We start from the raw sequence: 22,713 nt of genomic DNA, 5'->3' as shown, positions 1-22,713 counted from the left end.
AGCGATTCTGGGAGATGTAGTTCTCCTGCCTAGGTTGCCTGCCGCTGTCCAAGTACTTGAGGCCTAGAAAAAAAAAGTCACTTGCCCTGGACCTAAGTAATGGTTCTCAGGGCTGTAGCTAGATGGGGTCAGGATGCAGTCTTGCCCCTTAGGCAAAGCCTGTGTCAGCTCTGGTGCGGAGTGTACACCGTGGAGAGGGTCTGGTAGAGGGGCATATCCCCTCACCTTCCAAAGAATGGCAGACCCCACCCTGGCCATCCCCTGAGGCGGAGGTTTTGGTGGCGCGGGTGGTGGGCGGGCAGGCTCTAGTCTAGGAACACAGGGGCTGGGCTAGTGGGGAAGCCCCGGGCTGCTCGACCAGAGGTGCTGGAGCCATGGAGCCAAGGCCGCGGGGCTGTGTGATGGAGGTGAGTGGGGTCGCTCGAGGCCAGGAAACAGCCTGGAACTGCAGCCTTGCAGGGAGTGGGGGTGGGGTGCGCTCAACTCCGACCTCCCTGAGGGCTGGGTTGCCTCCAGCGACGACCTAGTTAGAGGGCGGGCGTGCCCTTCCGCTGAGAGGAAGCACAGGCTCCCGGGGAAAGAGGAGTCTGGGGGCCTCTACCTCTCAGAAGTCATGGCTGGGGCCAAGGTGGCCCCATCTCGCTGGGTGGAGGGGAAATGGGCAGAGGGCTGGCAAGGGGCCCTCCTCTTTTGTTCATAAGCTGGTCTGTAGACAGGGAGAAGGCCCATGGGCACCCAGGAGCCTGAGCAATAAATCAGTCAGGCAAATGCTCAGGCCTCAAGAATGGAGGGGGAGCCGGGGAGGTTGCCTTCTGGGGCAGCCAGGCCGGGTTCAGCAGCACATGCTCCCCAGGCTCTGTTTCTACTGCTGCTGCTGCTGCTGCTTGATGGCCAGGGCCAGGGCAGCATTCCTGGCAGGTGTGACTGTGCCGGTGATTCACAGAAGAGGTATGGGCCGTTTTGTTGCAGGGGCTGCCCAATGGGTAAGTGGCTGGAGGGGTAAAGGGAAGGAGGGCAGGCTGGGGGTGGGAGGAGGTGAGGCAGGCTGGGGATGGGGTCCAGTGAGGCTGGGGTGGCAACATTAGGTGGGAAGGAAGCAGAGAGCCAGGGATAGGAAGGGAGGGAGGAAAAGGCAGGGAGTAGGTAGGAAGGGTCCAGGAGCCTTGGACTCTAACCTTTGCCTGGGTTCCACAGGACACTACATGACGGCCCGCTGCTCAGAGCCCTGTGGCGACAACACCTGCCTTCCCTGCCCTCCTGGCACCTTCTTGGCCAGGGAAAACCACTCTAAGACGGACTGTACCCGCTGCCAAGTGTGTGATGAAGAGGGTGAGGGGTCTGCCCAAGGCTCGGGGGACTCTTGAGGCCAGGCAATAGCCAGGGCCTTTCAGGAGGGCTTGGGCCCAGCCTTTGGGAGAGAGGCCGCTGTGATCAGTCCAGCATGTGCTCTGCTTCTGTTTGCCTTTCTCCTTTCCCCAGTGGCCTTGCTGCCTCCACATGCCTCGGCCTCTGGCCACCTGTGAGCTGCTAGCGTGTAGCTGTAGGGCTAGCCAGTGTCTCTTCTCCTGGGAGACCACCCTCAGCTACTTCGTGGAGGTCAGTAGCCCTGACGTGTCGCATTCCCATCTTCCTGACAGCCTTTCAAGTGACCCTGGAGAACTGTTCAGCGGTGTCAGACACCCACTGTGGCTGCGAGGCAGGCTGGTTTCCTGACTGCTCCACGGAGCCATGTGTGGACACTTCACCTTTCTCTTGCATCCCATGCTCAGACTGTGATACTACACCACCCCGTGAGTGCCCCATTCTGGGCTGTCTGCCCCGAAGCCCTTTTCTTTGAGCGCCCTCCTGTCCTGACGCAAACCATCTCTTGGTCTGCAGGGTCCTGTCCGTCCGGCTTCTATGAACATGGCAATGGCTGCGTGTCCTGTCCCACGTAACTTGCTGGCTGTCCTGGGCCGGAGGGAAGGGAGGCTGGGCGCGGGATGGGGACTCTGGGAGAGGTGCTGCGGGTTTAGAGGTGGGAAAAGATACAGGTGGGGGCAGCTTGGCTGTGCCGTGGGAGGGGCGTTTCAGACAAACAGGGTGGTAAAGGGGTACGCAGATACAGAAAGGGGCATATCTTCACTTTCTCCCTTCTGCCCGCATGTTTAGGATGGATTTGTCATTTCTTTGGTTATACTGATAGAGCTTTGAAATTTAGGCTGAGACTGGATTTGCTGCTAGTCCTTGGCAAGTTGAGATTTCATGTTTTCCCTCTGAACATGAGGGTGCTGGGATGTTCTTCCCTGGGCTGTAATGAGGGGAGAGGTGCCTTATTTGCTCGTCCATCCAGGCCCTTGAGTATCTGCTGTACCCAGACACTAACCCTAGGTGCTAGGACTGCCCAGGAGTTAGAGATAGAAACTTCTTGTGGAATCTAGCTAGAAGCTCAGTAGTGATGGTTGATGTTAGTGACTCAAATGGACATTTCAGCAATACTCCGGGAATGTTTTGGGACAGGGCGGAAGCCCACCCCCTACAGCGTAGGGAAGGTGTCTGGCAGGCCTGGGTCGCCTCCAGCACCACCCCTCTCCCTCAGCAGGAGCTTCAGCAGCCCTTGTCCTGAGGCCTGCACTGCGGTCTGTGGCTGGAAGCACAGTAGGTGACAATGCTGGGAATTCTGGGAATTACAGCGGGAAGGCTGGGATGGCCAGTGTGGGGTAGGGTGGCTGCCAGCTGGCATTCACCGGGTACTGTTCTTTCAGTATTTTGGGTCCAGGTGCTTCTAGGGGCCTTCTTTCTTGGGGCCACCCTGATCTGTGCATATTGCCGATGGCGGCCGTGTAAGCCTGCGGTTCCCGGTAAGTCCATACATGGACTACATACATGTATTACTAGAGGCCTGGGGTAAGGACGGGTGCTCTAGAGCCCTGTAACTTTATGCAGAAGGGGAAACTGAGGGACGGAGTATTAGGTGCAAAAGAACTCAAGAGGCACTGACTGGCACTAAAGTCCAGGGGCCTTGCCTGGTTGCTGACCAGGCCCTCTCTATCTCTATTAGCAGACACAGCTGAGACGGAGACCCTGACCATACCACAGGTAACTCTTTCCGTACTGGGAAGAATTCTGGCTTCTGGGACCAGGAGGGTTATGATTCTTGGCTCGTATCATGATTGCTAGGACAGGCTAGACCTAACAGACAAATGTGCTAAGAGCTGGCAGTGGAAAGGACCATCCATCCACAGCACTGGCTCTCAGTGACTGTGTACTGGAGTCAGACAAGGGCCGCAGGCCAAAATTCAGAGCAATGGACACCTGAAGGATTGGGGGACAGACTTCCGGGCAAACACAGTAGCCTGCTGCTGGGCCACAGGGGTGTGTCTGTACACGCAGAGCCTATGGGAGGCCATTTTGCTGCCTGAGCCAAGGACTGTCCACCCCTGCCCAGAGGCTAGCGAAGGGGCTTTCCTAGATAGACATTGCTGACTTGGTGACTCCCACCTTCTAGACTCTTCATCACTCAGCCTCAGACAGCGCCCACACCCTCCTGGCACCGGCGGGCAGTGCCGAGAAAGTCTGCACCACCATCCAGTTGGTGGGCAACAGCTGGGCCAGTGGTTCCTCCCCGACCCAGGAGGTGGCCTGCCACCAGGCCTCAGAGTCCTGGGATCAGCTGTCAAACACAACTCCCGGTAAGGGGCTGTAGCAGCGGAGGCTTCGCCCTATCTTCCCAAATCCAAGATGGGGCTCTGTCCTCGATGGGTGGTATCTGCCCTGCCCAAAGAGGACCATTAGGCCCTCTGGTGGGCAGCACCCTCACCTCCCTGCCCCGCTCAGGCCCTCCTCTGGCACCGCCGCTCTCGCCAGCGCCCCCCGCAGGCTCCCCGGCTGCCCTGCTCCAGCCCGGTCCCCAGCTCTATGACGTGATGGACGCCGTCCCAGCCCGAAGGTGGAAGGAGTTCATGCGCACGCTGGGGCTGCGGGAGGCGGAAATTGAGGCTGTGGAAGTGGAGATCTGCCGCTTCCGAGACCAGCAGTATGAGATGCTGAAGCGCTGGCGCCAGCAGCAGCCGGCGGGCCTGGGTGCCATCTATGCAGCCCTGGAGCGCATGGGGCTAGAAGGCTGTGCTGAGGACCTGCGGAGCCGCCTGCAGCGCGGCCCGTGAGTGAGGCCCACAGAACCACCGTGACATCCCAGTGACCCTTGAAGGAGCCTTAAGTATTGTTACTTATGCGTGTAGACATTTTATGTCACTTACTAGGGCCCCCATCCCCACCGGCACGGTCCTGCGTAGCAGGGCCGGCTGCCTCACCCCTGCTTACCTGCAGCTCGGAGCTCCGGCTAAGGGAAGCATCATGAGAAACACCAGAAGGGACCAAGTGAATGGTTGCTCAGCTCTTAATTAGCTTGAGTTTGGACTTGGTATTAAATATCTTAAGAAAAGCAGTTTGTGGGTGTTTCAGTTGGGGGTTAGGGTATCAAGTGGTGCTGTTTCCCTGTTTCCCCAGGCGTTCAGTGGGCTGGGGGTCCTGACAACTCGGGAACTGAGGCACAGTGGAAACCAGTGCCCTCCTGAGTCCGCCACAACCAAGTGGCTTCAGAAGGGGAAAGTAACTAGGACGGCGAGTGAGAGTGAATGAGAGCCACAGCTGGCGGATAGAGGTTTAATGGGGAAAGGAAGGGGTTGGGGGATGTGGTCAGAACAGGGTCCCTGGCCCTCCATCACATCACTGGGGCAGTGAAAGGATCAGGGGAGCGAAGGTCCTGGCTGGGGACTCAGAAGGCTTAATTGGGGCTGGGGCGGGGGATGTAAAAGAGGGGCCCCTCGGGAGCGGCAGCTCCGCCCCGACAGGCAAGTTTCATCCTTTCTGGTAAACAAATGACTGAGAGGAAGCCCTCGCTGGGGATGAGAAATGCAGCGCTGCCCCGGCCAGCGCAGATCTGGGGCGTGGAGGGAGGAAAACCCCTTCCCCGAGCTCAGGGTCGGCCTCCACCCAGGATGCGCCGCCGGCAGTGCGGTTCAGGGCTGCGGGGGAGGGGCTGCAGAAGGGCATGCGCCCCGCGGGAAAAGTCACCACCCACGGGGCTGGGGAGAGCTCAGCGCTGGGTTGATGAACATGCAAATATATGTAAGTGAGCATGCAAATAAGCAGCATCTTTTTTCTCTTTTTTCTTTTTTTTTCTCGTCAGCGGCTTGGGCACTTTTTCCAGGCAACAGCAGCGCTATAGGAGAGTACTCCAGCAGCAGGGCTGAGGGTGTGGGGCCAGGGAGGGGAGTAGGGAGGGTTCCTGCACCGAAGGGAAGTTTCCCAGCCCTTCCGCACCAACCTGACAGGTTGGGGCGGGGGCTGGGGACCGCTCCCCATCTCTCAGAATTTGTGCGGCTGCAGACAGAGGCCGAGACTCCTATTACTTAGGGATCTCCCCCTTCTTCAGGATGACCTGCCGCTGCCAGGGCGCGAGCTTGGCCTCGTCGTAGCCTAGTGTCCGCAGTTTCTCTGACTGTTCTTTCGCCCTCTGTATTTCCTCCTGCTTTTGTCGCTCCTCCTCTCTTCTGTTTAAGGGTGGTAAAACTCAGTGATGCCTGAGGCCAGACACCAGGATGGCAGTGGAAGGGGCAGGGCCCACTCTGCTGAGGACCCAGGACTTTCATGGGGTCATATTGGAGTTAGAGGGATACTCAGAGGAGCGGGATAAGTGGAGTTGGATTATTTTGTGGAAGAGTGTTACTGGAAAGAGGTGCTGGGTCATTAGGTGGCTCTGTGTGAGGATTGAATGTTACGGAGTTCAGGGGATCAATGACAGGAGGCCTGTCATTGGAGACAAGACTTGTTAGGGAGCTGTCAATCTAAGTGGCGGGGGGGGGGGGAATAGGGTTGAGATGCTGGGGGATCTCATTACTGGGGACCAGGCCATCAGCCTGCTAGGGACAGTGGTTAGCTCTGTGGTAGAGTGCTTGCCTGTAATAACACTCAAGGTTTAATTCTCAACTCTGAAAAAGCATAAGGATAGATCTGCTCTGGTGACCGGGTCACCACTAATCATATTTGGTTATTGGGCAATTGAAATGTTCAAATTGGCATGCACATGATATTTTGAGAACTAAAAAAATTTTAAGGAAAAAAAACCCTCATATATATGGTGTGTGTGTGTGTGTGTGTGTGAGAGAGAGATCTGGGGCAATCTTGATGTATTGCAGGCTGGTTTCACACTTGCTGTGGACAAGGCTAACTTTGACCTTCTGATCTTTCTGCATTCTGGAATGACACGCCTGTGCCATTGCTTCAGGGTTTTGTTGTTGTTATCTTGTTTTCAGTTTCACTTAGTTGCATGTGTGGGTATTCTGCCTGCACGCATGCCGCTACACGGCATGGGTGGCCGGCGCCCAGGGAGGATCCTGGTGTCACCGGATCCTTTAGGACTGGCGTTACAGATGGCTGTGAGCTGCCCTGAGGGTTCTTGGAGTTGAACCTGGGTCCTCTGAAAGAGCAGCAAGTGTTTTAACCACTGAGTCGTCGCTCCAGCCCCATGACTCCAGATGTCTGCAATACCGGAGACTGAACTGGGGGCTTCCTGCGTGCTAAGCAAGCAGTCTACTGAGCTGTGTCACTAGCTCTCAGCAATATCTCTCACACTGAAATGCTTAACCCAATTTCATACACTGGGTTAAAGTATTAAATTTAAGTTTACCTCTATTTTTAAAAAAATTCTCAGTGTGGCTGTTACAAAATCTAAAATTACATATGTGGTACAGATCATATTTCTATTTGACGGCACAGGCTAGATTCCCTAGAGAAATTAAGTTGAGGGGAACACATGGATGATTGAACTTACTGGTCCTGGGATTAAAATGACTGTCCTTGGGCCTGGAGAGATGGCTCAGCCTTTAAGATTGACCCAGGTTTGAGTCCCAGCAGCCACATTGGGTGGCTGTAACCACTTGTAACTCCAGCTTTAGGGAATCTGATACCTCTGACCTCCACAGGCACCTGCTGCACTCATTCTTTTACCCACCCCCATAAAAAGAAAAAAAAAAAAAGTCCTGTATGCTAGAGTGGGCAGGGTTTTTGTTTTTTTGTCATTGTTGTTTTGAGACAAGATCAGATTGGCCTTGAGCTGGCTGATGGCATTGAACTCCTAATCCTCCTGCCTTTACCTACCAAATGGGACTAAAGGTATGTGCTAAAGACACTTGGTGAAAGCTAGGCTAATAGGAGACGGGGTCTACGTAACTTAAGAATGTAATCAGAGCGTTAGAGCTAGACTTTGAGGGACAGGTGCTAAATAATTAAGGGTCTTGTGTTATTACTGGGAGCTGAAAGGTTATGGGACAAGGACTGAATGATGGGCTGGATGAGGCTGCCAAGGGACAAGCCTCCGGGACTGGGTGTAGGAAGAGGAAGCAGGTTTGGACTAGTACCGTACTTACCGCTTCTGCTCCCTGGAAGGAGAAAGAGACAGTGTTAGATGGCCACACAACCTCAGAGACAGTCAAAACACAATGCCAGGCAGCCTCCCCCAGACACCCACCTCTCCTCTTCCAGCTTCTTCCGAAGAATGTCTCGTCTCCAGGCAGGCAGGCTGGCCAGCCGGGCCTCTTCCTCTTCCTCCTAAAACACAACCATACAGCTTCAGGACCAGCTTGACCTGAATTCTGGCCCCAATTCTCAGGTTGGGGCCACACACATCCCACCCAGGGGACATGGAGACTTCAGGGCTGGCAGAATATAGATATGTTTGCAAGAAAAGACCTCTTTGGTGGCCTCCCATGGTAAATCAGGTATTGCTTGGTGACGGTCAGCTCAGAAGGAGCCTCCTGCTCCCCAGTGACCCAACCAGTTTCCTGGAGGTGGAGCCACTCAGATCAGAGGAGGTTAAGGGGAACAGACAGAAAAGTAGCTGGGTCCTGATGGCCCACAGAGCCTGATGGCCATAAGTCTGTCTTCCAGCATTTCGAGGCAGCTGTAGAGTTGTGCCACACACTTGGTCTTCTCGGGGAGGCCCAGACTGCCCCCGGCTCCCCACTATGGAGGACCTGCGGGCCCATACTTGCTCTTAGTGCGACTAGGTTGTTCCACAGCTATGGGGCTATAATGACATGGGGAGAGGGTAGCGACACAGCCTGTAACAGAGTGCTTTTATTCCTTGGATGGTACAGAAGAGGTGGGTCTGTGCACATCACACACCACACAGACCACTGCACAGGTGGCTCAAGGCGGTGGCTGCGGACCCAGCGGAAAACCAGGGAACCCAGAGTGCCTTAACTCAGAGTGCTCCTGCTGTTTGGCTTCACAGAGAGAAACAGCTGACTTCCTGTGTGCCACGCCCCTCCAACCTCACAAATGCCTCACTTCCTCCCACGAGGGACCTCATGTGTCTTGAAAATCTGGTTCTTTCTGTCTGATTCTGGCCTCTAGATGTCAGACAGGCATCCAGGCACAAAACCAAACCCTACATTTGCTGTCCGATGTCAAAGAGTTCTGCCTCCCTCCCCTTCCAAAAGGAGAAGCTCCGGTCGATGTAGCGGCAGATGTCCTCATTGCTGAATTCGCCCATCTCAGACACCAGCTCCAAGGGCTCTTCCGTTGGGGGTTCTGAACTAGGCAGGTCTGAGGCTGGGGGAGGGGCAGTGGGAGGCCCCGGAAGTGCAGGGATTAAGTCCTCTGACTGGCCCTGTGGTGGGCCCTGTGATTGAGCAGGAGCGGATTCTTCTCCGGTGGGCTCTTTCTCTCTCTCCTCTCTTTCCTCTTTTCTCTCCCCTTTCTCCTTGTCTTCCTCCTCCTCTTTCTTTTCCTTCTCCTCTCTCTTCTCTTCCTCCTCAAGTTTTTCCTCCCTCTCTTCTTCTTCTTCTTTCTCCTCCTTCTCTTCCTTCTGATCTTGTTCCTTCTCCTCCCCATTTTCCTCCTCTCGAGCCTCTTCCGGAGCCGGCTCGGACTCTGGGCTGTCTCCAAAGAACTGACGCCTGAGGTCTTCAAAGCCATCTTCCCAGCTTCGAGTGCCGGCCTCCACCTCCTCAAGCACTGCGCGGTGGAACTGGCGGATGAGCTCCCACGGGTGGCTGCCCAGGCGGTCGAACATCTCATAGCACAGCAAGTGGCGGAATTTCCGTTCCTCGCGGCTCAGGCCCATCTCCAGCAGCTGGAAGTAGCCTAACATGAAGAGATCCAGGGTGAGACTGTCGTATCTCCGCGGGGCGCCGTCGAGCGGCGGCAGGAAGTGCTCTGGCCAGTACAGACCTCGTGTAAGCTCTGGGCCGGGCGCCTGGTGCGCGGGCCCCTGCCTCAGCAGGCTCCTCCAGTGGCCCAGCAGTTTGCCTACCACCTGCCGCTGCTTCAGCAGCTGTAGTAGCCGCTCTTCAGGGCCGCTGTCCGGGGCCTCACCAGCTGGTCGCTGCTGGACAGTGTCCTCTGCCTCAGGGAGGGGATTGGCGCCGGAGGCCACCACCCGGGGTAGCAGTCTGCGCAGGCGCGCCTGGGCATGACGCCCGGGTCCCTGGAAGGTCCACTTACGCCAGTGCTCCAAGAAGAGGTAGACGATGCGCTCCTTGCGCATGTCGATGTAGTCCTGGACGCTGGGCAGCTCAGCGGAGAGCGGCGGCCTGCCAGCCAGCGGCTCCGGCTCCGGGAGGGCGTCCTCCCGGAGCCACGGCTCGGGCGGGTCCAGAGAGCCCAGGGGCTCCTCTGCAGCCCACAGGCCATTGGCGATGAGGGCTCTCGGTTCGCTGGCACCGATGGCCATGTAGTCCTCCTCCAGGATGGGCTCCCGGTCCGGGGTGCTGGCGGGCTGAGGGAGCTTGCGGCGCAGGCTCTGGGCGGGCGCCGCGGCCTGAGCGCGCAGTTCGTAGGCGGCGCGCAGGTCTTGCACCGAGACGCCACACTCGAGGATCTCCCGGGCCACGGCCTCCCGGCACCAGCTGAGGGAATGGGAGCGGCCCAGACAGAGCGGGCCAGGCCTCGAGGGCGCGTCCGGCAGCGGCGCCAGCGGTTGGCCGGTGTCCGCAGTCAGAAGCTCCGCCAGGTGCGCGGGCCGACCGCCCAGCGCGGCCAGCAGCGTGGCCATGCTCTTGAGCAGCGTGGAGATCTTGCTGCACCAGGCGGGCAGGTCGGCGGCGCGGCCGTGCATGCGCCGTGGGTCGACGGTGAAGCGCGGCGCGGACAGGGCGGCCGAGACTGGCAGCAGCTGCTGCAGCTCCAGCTCCAGCTGCTCCAGGCGCGCCTCCAGTTTCTCTGCCTTGTGCAACACCTGGAGGTTCTCAATCTGCTGTTCTATGCGGAGGATGTCGGCCTCGGTCATGAGCTCGCCAAAGGGCCCCAGGATGGCGTTGTGTTCACGGGAGTACCTCCAGCCCTCCGGGGGGTAGCAACAGGGGCTGGCCGCGGTCAGCTAAGGCAGGGGGGAGACAAGAGAGGGGAGGGGACGCGTCTCCCTCTGGCCCAGCTCCCGCAGGAGAGCCGGCGGCGACCTTTTGCAAGTCCTGGGTGGTGTAATGGCTCCGCTGGGCTGCGCGTGCAGGGACCCGCCGCCTGGCTGGCGCGAGATGGCACTGCTGGAAGGCTTCCGCTCCCGACTCTCAGCAGTGTTCGCTTTGGTCGCTGGTGGAGAGCACTGGCTGGGGCGGGGAAGGCAGGCCCGCAGAACGGCTCTCCCGGCCAGGCTCGGTCGCTCATTACACCAGCCAAAGACCGTGCGAAAGGCGAAAGGCGTTGAAGCTGAGAGGCTCCGAGGCCTTCCCCTACCTGATCCACAGCCTGCTAGTTTCAAGCCAGACCCCAGAGTTCCTCTCCTGTCATCCGATCACAAATCCTTTCTCAGGCTTCCTGCCCTCCAAGTCCGCCTAGTCCCAGCGCTCAATGTTTCACATGCCTAGATGAAAGGCCATTTCGCTTTTTTCCCCTTTCTTTCTTCCCCTGCCCCGCCCCAGTGCACTCTTTGTTTGTTTGTTTATTTATTTATTGAGGCAGGGTTTCTCTCTGCATCAAGCACTGGCTGTCCTCGACTTGCTTTGTGGACCAGGTTGGCCTCGAACTCACAAGAGATCTGCCTGCCTCTGCCTCCCTTAGTGCTGGGATTAAAGGTGTGCACCACTGTGCCGGCTTTCCACTTCACTTTTTTAAAAAAATAATAATTTACTTAATTTTATGTGCATTGGTGTGAGCGTGTCAGACCACCTGGAACTGGAGGTACAGATAGCTGTGGGAGCTGAGAGTTGAACCCCGGTCCATTTGGAAAAGCAGACAGTGCTCTTCACCACTGAGCCATCTCTCCAGCCTCCCTATTCTACTCTTAAAGAGGCTAAAACTAGTCTCCTAGCCCAGAAAATGGGAGCCAGCTCCCCCTCTAGAGCCAGATCCATCTAGACCCGGTACAGTTCACTTCCCACACAGATCTGATGACCCCGCCTCCCCAATTAACTGTCCCCAGGTGTCCCATGCCCCAGGGCCCATTCTCAAAGTTTGCTGAGCCTCACTCTCACCATCCATCACATGTACCAAATTTCGCCCAGAGACACAGCCCCTGTGACTTCCAGACCAGCCCATTCTGCCTGCCTTTCTCCTCACCCCCCTCTTTCCTAACTGACTCCCGTGAGCCTCCCATTCCCTCTCACCCCAGGCTGCCCCATCACCTCCTGCTACCCTGCCACCACCCCAGCCACAGCTGGCAGCCATCTGAGCGGCACCTTGGTCCACGGTGCTCCTGACCACCCAGTACCATAAAGCTCAGTTGCTTGTTACCCCAAGCTGTCACTCGCTCTCACCATCTCCTAGGGACACTTATTTGCTTGTTGACACACACACACACACACACACACACACACACACACACACACACCTCCACAGCCACCTTTGATAGCAGGCTTTGATACAGTCACTGTGAACCCTCAAGGGATACAACTATGAGCACAGAACCTAGACGGCAGTCACAGAACCTTTGTTGGATGACCAAATCATCTTACAGATGTGGGAACCTGAGGCTGGACAAGTCTCACAGCGGCAGCTGGAGAGTGGCAATGCCAGGATAGAGCTCAAGTCAGCCTGGGCTCAAGAAGGCCTCTCTTGGCCACACACTGTGGTCCACCTAGGCGCTTGCTAGAAATGCCCCCAAAGCACAATACGGCCGCCTTTTAATATGGCCCCAAGTAGCTTGAAGGCACAGTAGAGTTTGAAAACATTGACAGTGCACTTCAAAGGGCAGCAAAAGGCGGGAAGAGAGAAGCCAGCGATTACAGGGAGTCCTGTACTCCCGCATCTCCCAAGGGTGATGGGCTTTGCTGGTGCTTAGTGCAGACCCCAAGGCTTCCTAGGACGCCGCACCCCACCCACCTTCCTCCTCTGCTCCTCTTCCTCCTGCATCTTCTGCTGCAGCTTTCGAACCATCACCTGGCGCTTCCACTCTGGGATGGGACGGCCCTGCTCATCAAGTGTGGGGATGAGGGCTTCCACATCCAGCTGAACTCCCGGTGCCGGTGTGGCAGGCGGTGCTGGCACTATGGTGCCATTGAGCAGAGGCTGAGGCCCAGAGGCTGGCGGGGTGGGGCTCCTGGGCCGAGATGGCGCAGGTGACACCGATGGCTGTGGTGATGGCTGCGGTGACTCAGGCTGCCGGGAGAAGCGGTGGGGCTGAGCACCAGGCAGGCACTGGGAGCCCGGGCGGGGCACCCATCCAGCGCCTACCTGGGAGGCTGGCTGCCCGCTGCCCGAGAACACTGTGGTCAGCCCCTTGCTCTGCGGTGTTGGCTTCAGGCTCTTGCCTGCCTTTATCTCAGCCAGCAGCTCTGAGTTATCACCCGTTGGGGACATCATGTTGAAAGACTTGGTGCCTGTCCACAGGAGAAGAGGTATTCAGTTGGTGGTGGGATAGCATTCCCATTTCCCTCCTGCCCCGGGCCCCCTCCCCAAGCCAGATGGGTGGGGCCCACCTTTGGGCCCAGAGGCAGCTCTCCAGATCCTGGGATACCAAAGGTTAGCTTTCAGGGTACCCAAAGGTGGCCTATCAGCTCCCAGGCCATGGTGACCCCACCAGGTCTTACTCACTGGGCATACGGCCCCCACCTGGAGGCCCCTGGGAGTTCATGGTGGCTCTTGGGCCAGTCCTGGGCACTCCAGCAGATCTCTGCCCACCATCAACTGCCCAGCTCCAAGCACTACCTGCCTAACCACCCAACCTTTGTCCCAGCTCTCCTGGCTCAGCCCCACTAGGGCGGAGTCTCCCTATGGCTCTCTCCCTTCATCAGCAAAGCCCAGTGACCCTTGGACTGAGCCACTGGAGCCTCCATGGCTATAACACTCAGGACCCTGGAGTGCCACCCAGCTGGACCCTCCCCGGCCCCACCACACCCACAGACAGACAGCAGACACACTGGCCGAAAGCGGAGCATACATTTATGGCAAAGCACTGTGTGGCCCCTGGGGGACCTTGGAAGGAAGAGCTTACTGAGGACATGGGAGAGGGCATGCAGGAAGAAGGGCCAGGCCAGTGGCATGCAAATACCTGGACAGACTTTGCATTTTCCAGCAGGGCTGGCAGAGGTGAAGGAGTACTTGGGGAGGCTGTCTTTGGTGCCCCTGATGGGGGCAGGAACAAAGTGATACTAAAGCTCCCTAGATGCCAGGGTTGCTGATCAGGGCAGAATCCAGGAGAGGAGAGCATGCCACCGGCTCATGCAGTTTACTTAAGCAAACTGGCACACTGGGCACTGGATGCTGTGATGTCATAGGCGCTCAGGGTATCAGGTCCTCCCACCTGCTAGCCCCTAGCAAACCCTTTCCTGAGCCCCAGGCCCATTCTGCCTCATTTTCTGGGCAAGCCACCTCCCCCACGCCTCAGCCGCCTTAGCAGTGAGCCCGCGCAACTACTCACTCTTCCTGTGTCTCAGGACTCTCACTTCTAGGAACCGAGAGGAGAGAATTGACAGTGAAGTTAGAGGAACGGGGGCTGGGGTGAAACCAGGACAGCAAGAGGACCAGGGAGGGCAGGAGGGGAGAAGAGGGGAGGAGCTCTCCTGCCCTTGTGACCCTGGCTCAGGCCACTCTGGGGCCCCACAAGGGTGGTCCATCTAGTTTTCTAAGGGAGGCCATCTTGGCATTGGAGTTGGCCGGGGCAGCCGGAATCTCTGGAGGAGAGGTGACAGGGAAGCTGGGGTCGGTTGAGAGCTAATGGGTGGATTGCTCAGCCAGGAGTGCTTACGCTACCACAGGCTCCTCAAGAACTGCCCCGGTAGTCTGGTCAGACATGAAGCTTGGGCTGGAACCACCGAGTATGGTTTCTGCACTGAGCCCTGCCTCACTAGGATGGGAGAACCAGAGCCTTCCAGGATCCCTGGCAGGAGGAAGTGTCCAGCAGTCCTGGTCTCCATCTAACTTGGCAGGGATGCCAAGCCCAGGGGTGGAGAGTGCCTAGCCTGCTTGAGGGGCACCCTGAGTTGTCTTTCACGATCACCATCACCACACACACACAAAGCCTAAGGAAAGGAAAACGTGCTGGGTTGCTGGGACCTGTCTTTGTCCTCCTAGCCACGCACAGCGATCAGTAAGAGTCCCGTCACAGCTGAGAGCAGCTCAGCGCAGCGCTTAGTGTGAAGGAACCAGAGTTGGAGGCTGGGAAGGCCGAGACTGAAGATGCAGGGCACGGAAGAAAAGAGTGGGCAGCCACTCAGGCCCTGCAGCAGGCTGCTCAGAAACACCGCCACCACAGCCGGAGCTCTCCCTAGCTACAGAGGAGAAGGCCCAGAGAGGGCAGATACCTCCCCAAGCGCCACACTCAGCCCAGTCCTTCCGTGGGACTGGAGCGACTCAAAACTTTGTTCCCTGATCACCCATAGGGTAGGGTCTGGAAAGAAGAGCCCGGGAAAAGGAAGGACCAGGGGAGTCGCAGCTGGGGAGGGGGTGGTCTCTAGGTCTCCCTCCCCTTTCCAGCTGGCGCCGCCCCCACCCCTCTCCCGTCCCTACTCACTGCCCGCAGACGACGATGAGCGACGCTGCCCGCAGCCCGCGCCCTCGATGGGCACAGGTGGGGCGGGCGGCGGCGAGCTCAGGGCCTCGGGCAGCGGCGGCGGCGGCGGCGGCGGCGGGGGCAGCTCCTTCGACGTCTTGGGGTCCGCCGAGCAGCCGTTGTGCACGTGGTTCCCGGGGAGCAGCGCCGCCTGCGGGGAGCATAGTGGCCAGAGAGTGAGGAGGGTGCGGCAGGGCCCGGGCCCGGGCGGCCCGCGGGTGCGGGCTGGTGGACACGCACCTCCTCGCTGTGGGCCATGCCCGGGCGTGCGGCCAGCGGCTCCCCCGGGCAGCGGCCCAGCTGGCCGTAGTAGTCCCCCGTGCTGGGCTGTTTGCTGAACAAGCGCGGTTTGCGGCTGGAGTCCTGCCTGCGCAGTCCAGTGTTGTACCTGCGCAGCCCCGGGTCCTGCCTGAGCAGCCCCGAGTGGCCGTCGCGGGAGCTCGGCTGAAGGAAGACAGTGGCGGATGATGCGCTTGGCTCGGATGCCCCTCGCGCCTCCCTCCCCACTCTTTGCCTGGGGGGCTCGCGGCCGAGTCCCTGGGCCCCCCAGTTCGGCGTGCAAAATGGGGCAGGGGGCGTGGGGACCTTGGTGAGAGGGCCGGCCCACAGGGAGAGGTCTGGGTTAGGGCCAAGGGCACAGGGGCCCCCTCGGAGGCCAGAAGGGGCGGACCCGAGGGCGGGGTGGCCCAGCCTGGACGCCAGGGGGAGCCTGAGCTGGGACAGCTCCCGCCTGGCCGGAGGGCTCCGCTGCGCCCTGCTAGCTGCTCCACCAACCGCTCGAGAGCGCGCAAGGCTCCTCAGACCCTCTCTGGTAGGGGTCGCGGTCTGGAGGGGCCCCTGCCTAGAGCTGGTAGGAAGGACGCTTCTGCTCGCTCAGGTGCCCCACAGCCTAGGGCGCTCCTACCTGCGACTGTTCCGGTGGCCCCCGCTGTGCACCTGGCAGCGGGGGCGGCCCGGACCCGACACCTTCGTTACCTGATCCCAGCTCTCAGGTTACAGCCCGCGGCCCGCCTAGGAGCTCAGTCGGCCTGACATCACCCAGGGTCCGCCAATCCCAGGCTTAACCCGCAAGCGGGCAGGGATGTCAGGAGCCCCGCTGCTCGCCCGGGGCCACGGGCGGCTCCGCCCCTTGCGCCTCTCAGCCCCGAGTACCCTACCTTCATCCTGCCCGCCCCCAATCATTTGCAGGACCGTCAGAGGGCTTGACCTCCGGCAGCGAAACTGCTCATTTTTGTACACCCCCCATTCCAGGTCGCGCCCCGGCCTTCCCCTCCCGCATCTGGAACCCGTCGCTAGCCATGTAAACGACACCACACTCGGGCCCAGGCTTCCAGTTTCAAGGGTGGCCGGGTGGGCTCGGGTGACAAAACCACTTCTCGCTCCGTTGCTCCCCGCTAAGGCCTGCGTTGGGCGAGGGAGAAGAGGCGGTGTGGCCAAAGACTGACTGACCAGGTGGGGGCGATCCCCTGACCCAGACCCAAGCTTTTGCATGTCTGCTATGCCCTCAGACCCTCCGCACCCCGCCGGACCAGGCTCACGTGACAGGAAACACGACACCTACACGCCGGGTTTGTTTTCTGGGTCAGCCAGCCCCTTCGGCACCCACTACAGCCATGGAGGCACACACCCCTCAACCCAGTTCTAGCCCACAGTTCAGACGGCCCGCGCCTGAGGACGCAACTCCCGCACAAAGGGCCCTTTGTAGAGCCTATTAGCGCCTGCTCTGCTGCACGAACACACCCCGGGGGGACTGGGGGAACCCTGGCACTCGGGCCCCGCGGTGGGGAGTGGGCACGGTTATGGGCAAGCCCCGGAGCCGTGCCAGGCGTCTCTCTCTCCCGCTTCAGAGGAAATCTGGGAGAGCTCGGCGGCGCCGGAAGGGAGGTGGGTGGTGACGGCGCCCCTGCGAGGGCGGTGTCCCTCCCTTGCCGCTCGCTCCGCGGCTCTGTGGCCGGGCTCACCTGTGCAAACTGATCACTCAGCTCCACCTTGGGGTGGCGGGCCTTGGGCTGGGGAGAGAATCGCAAGGTCTGGGCTCTGGCAGGACTCTGGCCACCTGTGGTCTTAGGCTGCCTCCTCACCTCTCCCGCTCACTAGCCTGGCTTTGGGGCCGGCTACTACATCTGCCCCTCTTCTGCGACCCAGCTCTAGGCGAACGTCCAAAGGCCTCGGATGCTCTGGCCCCTCACATTCTCCCACCCCTTCCTCCCCACCCACCCGGAGGTTATGGAGTGGGAGGGGAGTTAGCCTTCCCGCTAGCCTGTTTCACCCCGTGGGAGGAGGAGCCAGCCTCACCCTCTACTCCCCTGGCTAGCCAGGCAGGGAGTAGCAGGACGGCTGGTGTGTGTTCAGCCTCCCACCCACCTCTGGCCCTCACCTTCTGGTCAAACCCCAGGGCGCCTCACCCGGAAGACACCTCAAGGGTCATTCTTTTCTTCTTTCCTTGTTTGCTCTGTTTTGTTGGCTTGTTTTCGAGACAGGGTTTCTCTGTGTAGCCCTGGCTGTCCTGGAACTCGCTCTGTAGACCAGGCTGGCCTCAAACTCAGAGGTCCGCCTGCTTCTGTCTCTCCCCAGCGCTGGGACTGAAGGCATGTGCCAGCACCAGCTGCCTCCTGTCATTCTTAGCATTCTCTACCTGAGCCTTGCACTATAGGTATCCACAATAACTGCTTTTTCTGCTAACGCCGTGACAGCCCTGCCACCCTGCCCGGGGTGGCACAGCTCCTCAGTGGGCCCTGCTGGCTCGGTGTCTGTGCTTCAGCCTCAACTCCTCACTAGGAATGGTGGCTTTGCACCTCACCCCCAGCCCATTCCCAGTGTTTGGTGCTGAGCTCTCCTGGACCTGCCTAGGACCTTCAATTCTTGAGCTTGCCCTGGGCCCAGGGAGCCCGATTTGTGACCACAAGCCAGCCGGGCCAGTGCCCCATCAGGCCAGTCAGCCTAGTCCTGCTACTGGCCCGCCAGGCAACAGGGGCCCCTCTCTACATACCTCCTTCTTGAGGGAGTCCACCTCCACGTGGCGGAGCTTGTTCTTGGTCTGCATGTAGATGTTTTCTGCCTGCAGCCTCACAGGGGGGCTGGGGGCTGGGTAGCCTGGTGGAGGTGGAGGCAGCTGGGTGCCTGGGGGTGGCGGTGGCGGAGGGAAGCTTGGCGGCGGTGGTGGAGAAGGCAGTTGTGGTGTCAGCTTCCCTGTCTTGCCCTGAGGCAAGCTCAGCTCTGGGTTCAGCATATCCATGTAGCTCTGTAAGTCTGCAGCTCTTGCACCCGGGAGCCCTGGGGGTGGGGCGGAAGAGCAAGCAGGATATGTAAGTTTGCTGAATGGACCCCAGATCCAAGGTGTCCCAAAACTGCAGACCAGCTCAGCCAGCAGCAAAGCTAACTGGGGTCACTGCTTGGAATGGCTTGCTGTGGCCTCCTTGGGAGGAGGGTGGTGCTCTCAGGTTTCAAGGGGACACTTCTGGAAGCTTTGGGTTCAGGGTCCTGTGGAGTAGGACCACCTGGCCAGGTAGGGCAGGAGTCCTGAGGCTTCATGCAGCCAGCTCTGCTTGCCACCTGGTGGTGGGAAACAGACACTGCAGGGTTGGGCTGCTGCTCAGGGTGTGGTCAGCGCGCACACACACACACACACACACACACACACACACACACACACACCTTTCCTGGCTCTGTCTGAGGGCTTTTGTTATGTGTGTACCTAACCCTGCCCCTCTGTATTTTGTGTAATCTGGGCTGGGCTGGGGAACCTTGTCTGTGGGTGTCCATGTCTGCGATAGGGAAATAGAGGGCTTCTGTTTGTGTAATAGAGGCATATGTATGTATGTACATTATCTGCATCCCTGTGTACCTGTGCTTGTGCGCGCTTACAGGAATGCCTGCACACCTGTCTGGACGTGCACCTTTGAGTTTCGTAGCTTAGAACAGAGAGCACGAGTCATGTGTTGGGTGAGCATGGGCTTTTCGGATGTACCAGCTCTTTGCCTCCCCTCCCCCACGTTAAGACAAGTGACACAGACAGCAGCCTGTGCTTTGTCTCCCCCTCTCCTTCCTCTTCCTCGAATCCACTCACCTCGAGTAGTGCACTGACCCTTGATGCTGGAATGGCTGGAAGAGCAGGAGTCATAGTTGGAGAGGGTGCTTGTGGGTGAGCCAAGGTCAAAGTTCAGTGGCTGGACCGACATGGTGGTGTTGGGTGAGGACATGCCCGAGTCAGGCTGCTTTGCCTCCAGGTCTATGGATGGGTCCCGGGACAGGACTCGGTGCTCCACGCTCTGAAGGGGAAGGAGGGAAGCTGTAGGGTGAGCCTCCAGGCCAGGGATCACGAGTCTTCACTGAGAAACCTGCCAAGCTGCTTCCGGCTTTCTTCACCATTTCTGCATCTTCTCAGAATAGGGGTCAAGAGCAGACCCTCCAGGCAGCACTTCAGGCCTCAGAGAAATGCCCACCTGGCTCTCCCATGCTCAGGGAGGCACAGACTTGGGAAGGAGGGTCTGGGCTGCACCTCCAAGGGGGCACAGCTCTGTGCCAGGCTGTCCTCACTGTCAGTGGGCAGAAGGCATTGGTTCCTATGCATCTGTGAGCAAAGGGCCCCAGAGGTTGCTTCTGCAGGAGGAAGGGGACACTCACCTTCCACTGGCTGCAACCCATCTTAACTTACTTGGCCTGTTGGCTCCCTACCTAGGCCAGTCCACCTCCTCATGGGATGCTGGGGGTGGCAGGGAAGCCTGGGCCCAAAGGATATGCCCCAGCTGAAGCTGCCAACTCTCTCTCCTCCCTCCCACCGGCCGGGCCTCTGACTGCAGGCCTGTCCCTGTCCACTGGGAGCACGTTAGGGTGAGGGACCCACTTACATTGCCCATGCTGTCCCTGCCCCGGCAAGCCTGCTCCTCTGCTGCCTCCTGCCTAAAGCTGCTCCTCCCTGCCCCTTGCCCCTCCCTGCCTGAGAAGTGTCACAGGCCCCCTGGGAGAGGGAAGCAGGCTGGCACCAGGTAACGGCACAGCAGCCAGGCTCATTGGCCCTGTAATTAGTGTTTGCCTTTTCTGGGGCAGCTACCTCCATGGCTTGGATCTGTCATTGCTGCTGCTGGGCCTGCCTGGGTAAGGAGACCAAATCCTGCTGTTTACCCCATCACATCAAGGGATCCAGGCCTTGTTGCCTACGTACCCTGTGAAGGAAAGGTGAGGCCCTGAAGATGACTGGGCACAGGGGAGGGGGAGACAACCTGGGGTGCTCTTTTCTTGGCTAACATTAGTGGGCAGCACAGGGACCCAGCCCTGACCTCTGTGGACCACAGAAGTTAGAAGCTGGGCACAGGCTTTGCAGCCCGGAATTACACCTTTAACTTCCCCTTCTCTACTCACTGACTGTGGGGTTGTGAGCCTCTTATGTACTATTATATCCCAATATTTTCTACACCCGAGTTTCTTATGTGTAAGTGGCCATCAACAGTATGTGCTCCATGGGTGTTCAAAGTTGGGGGCCGGCCAGTGCAGGGTACCTGGTACATGCCTTCAGCGTAAAGTACCAGGAATGCGGCAAAGATGAACTGCGAAGCACAGGGCAGAGGACCTGCCAGTGTCAGGGTTCAACAGTGGTGCTTACGGCTGAACCACCGTCAGCAGCTGCAGCCTGGCAGGCTCTCAGGAGGTGCCGGGGCTCTGGGGCTACACACTCAGAGACACTCAGCCAGAGGGGACTCCTGGGGCAGATGGAGACCCCACAGTGTCCACCCCTGCTCGCGCGCCCCAGCAATGGGATACCTGTGACCTGTTGCTCACTCTGGGAGGCCTGTTCCAGAAGTTCATCCCCAGCCTTTCAGCTGTGCTTGACCCCTAGGCCCTGCTGCACTATTCAGACCCCAGCCAGCGTCACAGCCACACGCTAGCAAACAGAGCAGGGCCATCGCCTTCTCTCCTCCAGGCCCCAGCCTTTCTCATGGCTGGGCTAGGCCCTGGAGACAGCATACCTCTGATGGGGGCCATAAGACCTATGTTCTTCCTCCTCTACTGCCCTGAGGTAGCCTTGTACTAGCTGGGGCGGTAGCTGCCCCTTAGCCGGAGCCCTGATTGGTCATCTCACGGCTTTGTAAGCATACAATACAATAATTTACAGGGGTCACACTGTTTTATGGTTATGAATTAACTACAAAGTGAGCAAATGTGTACTAGTCAAGAGAGGTGGCTCCATCCAGGCACTATAGTGCATGGCTGTAATCCTAGCTACTTAGGAGGCTATAGGAGGAGGGCCACAAGTTCGAGGTCAGCCTGGGCAACTTAGCAAGCTCAAAGTAATTTAAAAGGCAGATGGGGAAAGACCTGCATGCATAGCTTAATGGTAAATCACTTGCCTAGCATTCCCAAGGCCCTAGGTTCAATCCTCGGCAGGAAAGGAGGAGAGAAAAAAGAAGGTAGGTCATAGGTAAGCCCGGCCATTGGACCCCACCATTTACTGGCTGTGTGACCTTTGGGCTTCCCATATGTGAAATGGGACCATGACCACACTCTACAGGAGAGGGTCTGTTAAGATTTAAATCAGATAATACATGTGGGTGGCTGAAAAATGAGCTGGGCCCCCGGCAATGGTGCCAAGCAGTGAGCAAGGACGCTTAGTTCTTGTACCACCTCAGGCAAGAGGCTTCACATCCCCGGACCTCAGCTTCCTTCTTGGTAAAAGGGCAAGACACTTATTCTTGGGGCTAAATGGTGACGCAACTCCCACACCAGCCAGCCACTCCTGGGTCGTACCAGGGTCTCCACGGTCCGTAGGTAGCGGGAGCACTGCAAGTGGCCATTGAAATCAGACAGGTCGGCAGCCGTGTACCCATCATGGTCGCGGACATCCAGCCCCGCGCCGTTCACCACGAGGATCTGGCAGCACTGTAGGGGGACGGAGCGTGAAGAGGGCACCCCACGGAGAGCTGGGTCCCCGCCCGCCGCCGGCACGCCAGAGAAGCGCAGAAAGGCCGCAGCCGCCAGAGGGCGCCGATCCCGAGCATCTGGCCCCGCCCCGCCCACTTCCCGACCCCGCCCTCTCAGCCGCCCTGACCTCGAGTTCTCCGTTCTCAGCGGCGTCATGCAGGGGGGTCCCGCCCCACAGGTCCTGCGAGATCTCTGCGCCGTGCAGCAGGAGCCAGCTGAGCACTTTGGAGTGGCCGCGACTGGCAGCAAAGTGCATGGCCGTGGCGCCGTCTTGGTCCTGCTCCGATAAGCTCAGGCCCGCAGAGCTCACCTGGCGGGGGCGTGGCTTCGTTAGGCCCCTCCCCGCCCCGCCTCAGTCCCAGGCAGGCCCCGCCCACGCCCAGAGCTGTCGGGCGCTGTCCCTAGCTCACCAGCCACACGAGCACTGGGTTATGGCCCATCTGCGCCGCGGCGTGCAGTGGGGTCATGCCGTCTTGGGCGCGCACGTGAGGATCTGCGTTGCACTCCTGCACAAGGTACTTCGTCACCTCCAGGTGGCCCTCCTGGCACGCCAGGTACAGGGGCGTGGCACCGTTGTTGGTTTGGGCATTCACTCCCCTGCGAATAGGCAACACCCAGCGTGGCGTTAGATGCTCACGGCATTCTCGTCGAAGCCTCATTCCGCCCTAGCCTGGCTTTCTCAGAGCGTCTCTCCACATTCCGTCCCTCCTTCCTTCCTTCTTTCTTTCTTTCTTTCTTCTTTCTCTCTCTCTCTCCCTTCCTTCTCCTTCCTTCCCTTCCTTCCCTTCCTTCCTTCCTTCCTTCCTTCCTTCCTTCCTTCCTTCCTTCCT

General features: G+C 58.9%; 2 protein-coding genes across 2 annotated transcripts in view; one reads left to right on the top strand and one right to left on the bottom strand.

Annotated features, from left to right (window-relative positions):
• The first annotated feature begins 350 nt into the window (after nucleotides 1-350).
• Tnfrsf25 (TNF receptor superfamily member 25) lies at nucleotides 351-4,423 on the top strand. The gene is made up of 9 exons (XM_055615229.1): nucleotides 351-983; nucleotides 1,195-1,329; nucleotides 1,638-1,790; nucleotides 1,879-1,933; nucleotides 2,582-2,637; nucleotides 2,745-2,840; nucleotides 3,041-3,078; nucleotides 3,488-3,671; nucleotides 3,817-4,423. Exons 1-9 carry the CDS (start codon nucleotides 785-787, stop codon nucleotides 4,143-4,145), a joined length of 1,245 nt encoding a protein of 414 aa, XP_055471204.1. The 5' UTR covers nucleotides 351-784; the 3' UTR covers nucleotides 4,146-4,423.
• Nucleotides 4,424-4,630: 207 nt separating this feature from the next.
• The window catches only part of Espn (espin), a 30,663-nt gene continuing 12,580 nt past the window's right edge, over nucleotides 4,631-22,713 (bottom strand). The window contains exons 3-14 of the mRNA XM_055615317.1: nucleotides 22,294-22,480; nucleotides 22,011-22,193; nucleotides 21,710-21,841; nucleotides 19,035-19,236; nucleotides 17,958-18,241; nucleotides 15,209-15,412; nucleotides 14,930-15,119; nucleotides 12,652-12,797; nucleotides 12,301-12,576; nucleotides 7,511-7,590; nucleotides 7,410-7,421; nucleotides 4,631-5,534 (exon numbers count right to left, since the gene is read on the bottom strand). Coding sequence (XP_055471292.1) covers nucleotides 5,390-5,534; nucleotides 7,410-7,421; nucleotides 7,511-7,590; nucleotides 12,301-12,576; nucleotides 12,652-12,797; nucleotides 14,930-15,119; nucleotides 15,209-15,412; nucleotides 17,958-18,241; nucleotides 19,035-19,236; nucleotides 21,710-21,841; nucleotides 22,011-22,193; nucleotides 22,294-22,480 — 2,041 coding nt within the window. The 3' untranslated portion in view covers nucleotides 4,631-5,389. The remainder of the gene's footprint in view (nucleotides 5,535-7,409; nucleotides 7,422-7,510; nucleotides 7,591-12,300; nucleotides 12,577-12,651; nucleotides 12,798-14,929; nucleotides 15,120-15,208; nucleotides 15,413-17,957; nucleotides 18,242-19,034; nucleotides 19,237-21,709; nucleotides 21,842-22,010; nucleotides 22,194-22,293; nucleotides 22,481-22,713) is intronic.

The sequence above is a fragment of the Psammomys obesus genome, unplaced genomic scaffold (assembly GCF_907164565.1).
Source record: "Psammomys obesus unplaced genomic scaffold, mPsaObe1.curated_primary_1811, whole genome shotgun sequence".
Lineage (NCBI taxonomy): Eukaryota > Metazoa > Chordata > Mammalia > Rodentia > Muridae > Psammomys > Psammomys obesus.
The sequence above is the reverse complement of the archived record's forward strand: the minus strand, read 5'-3'. Positions and strand labels throughout refer to the sequence as shown.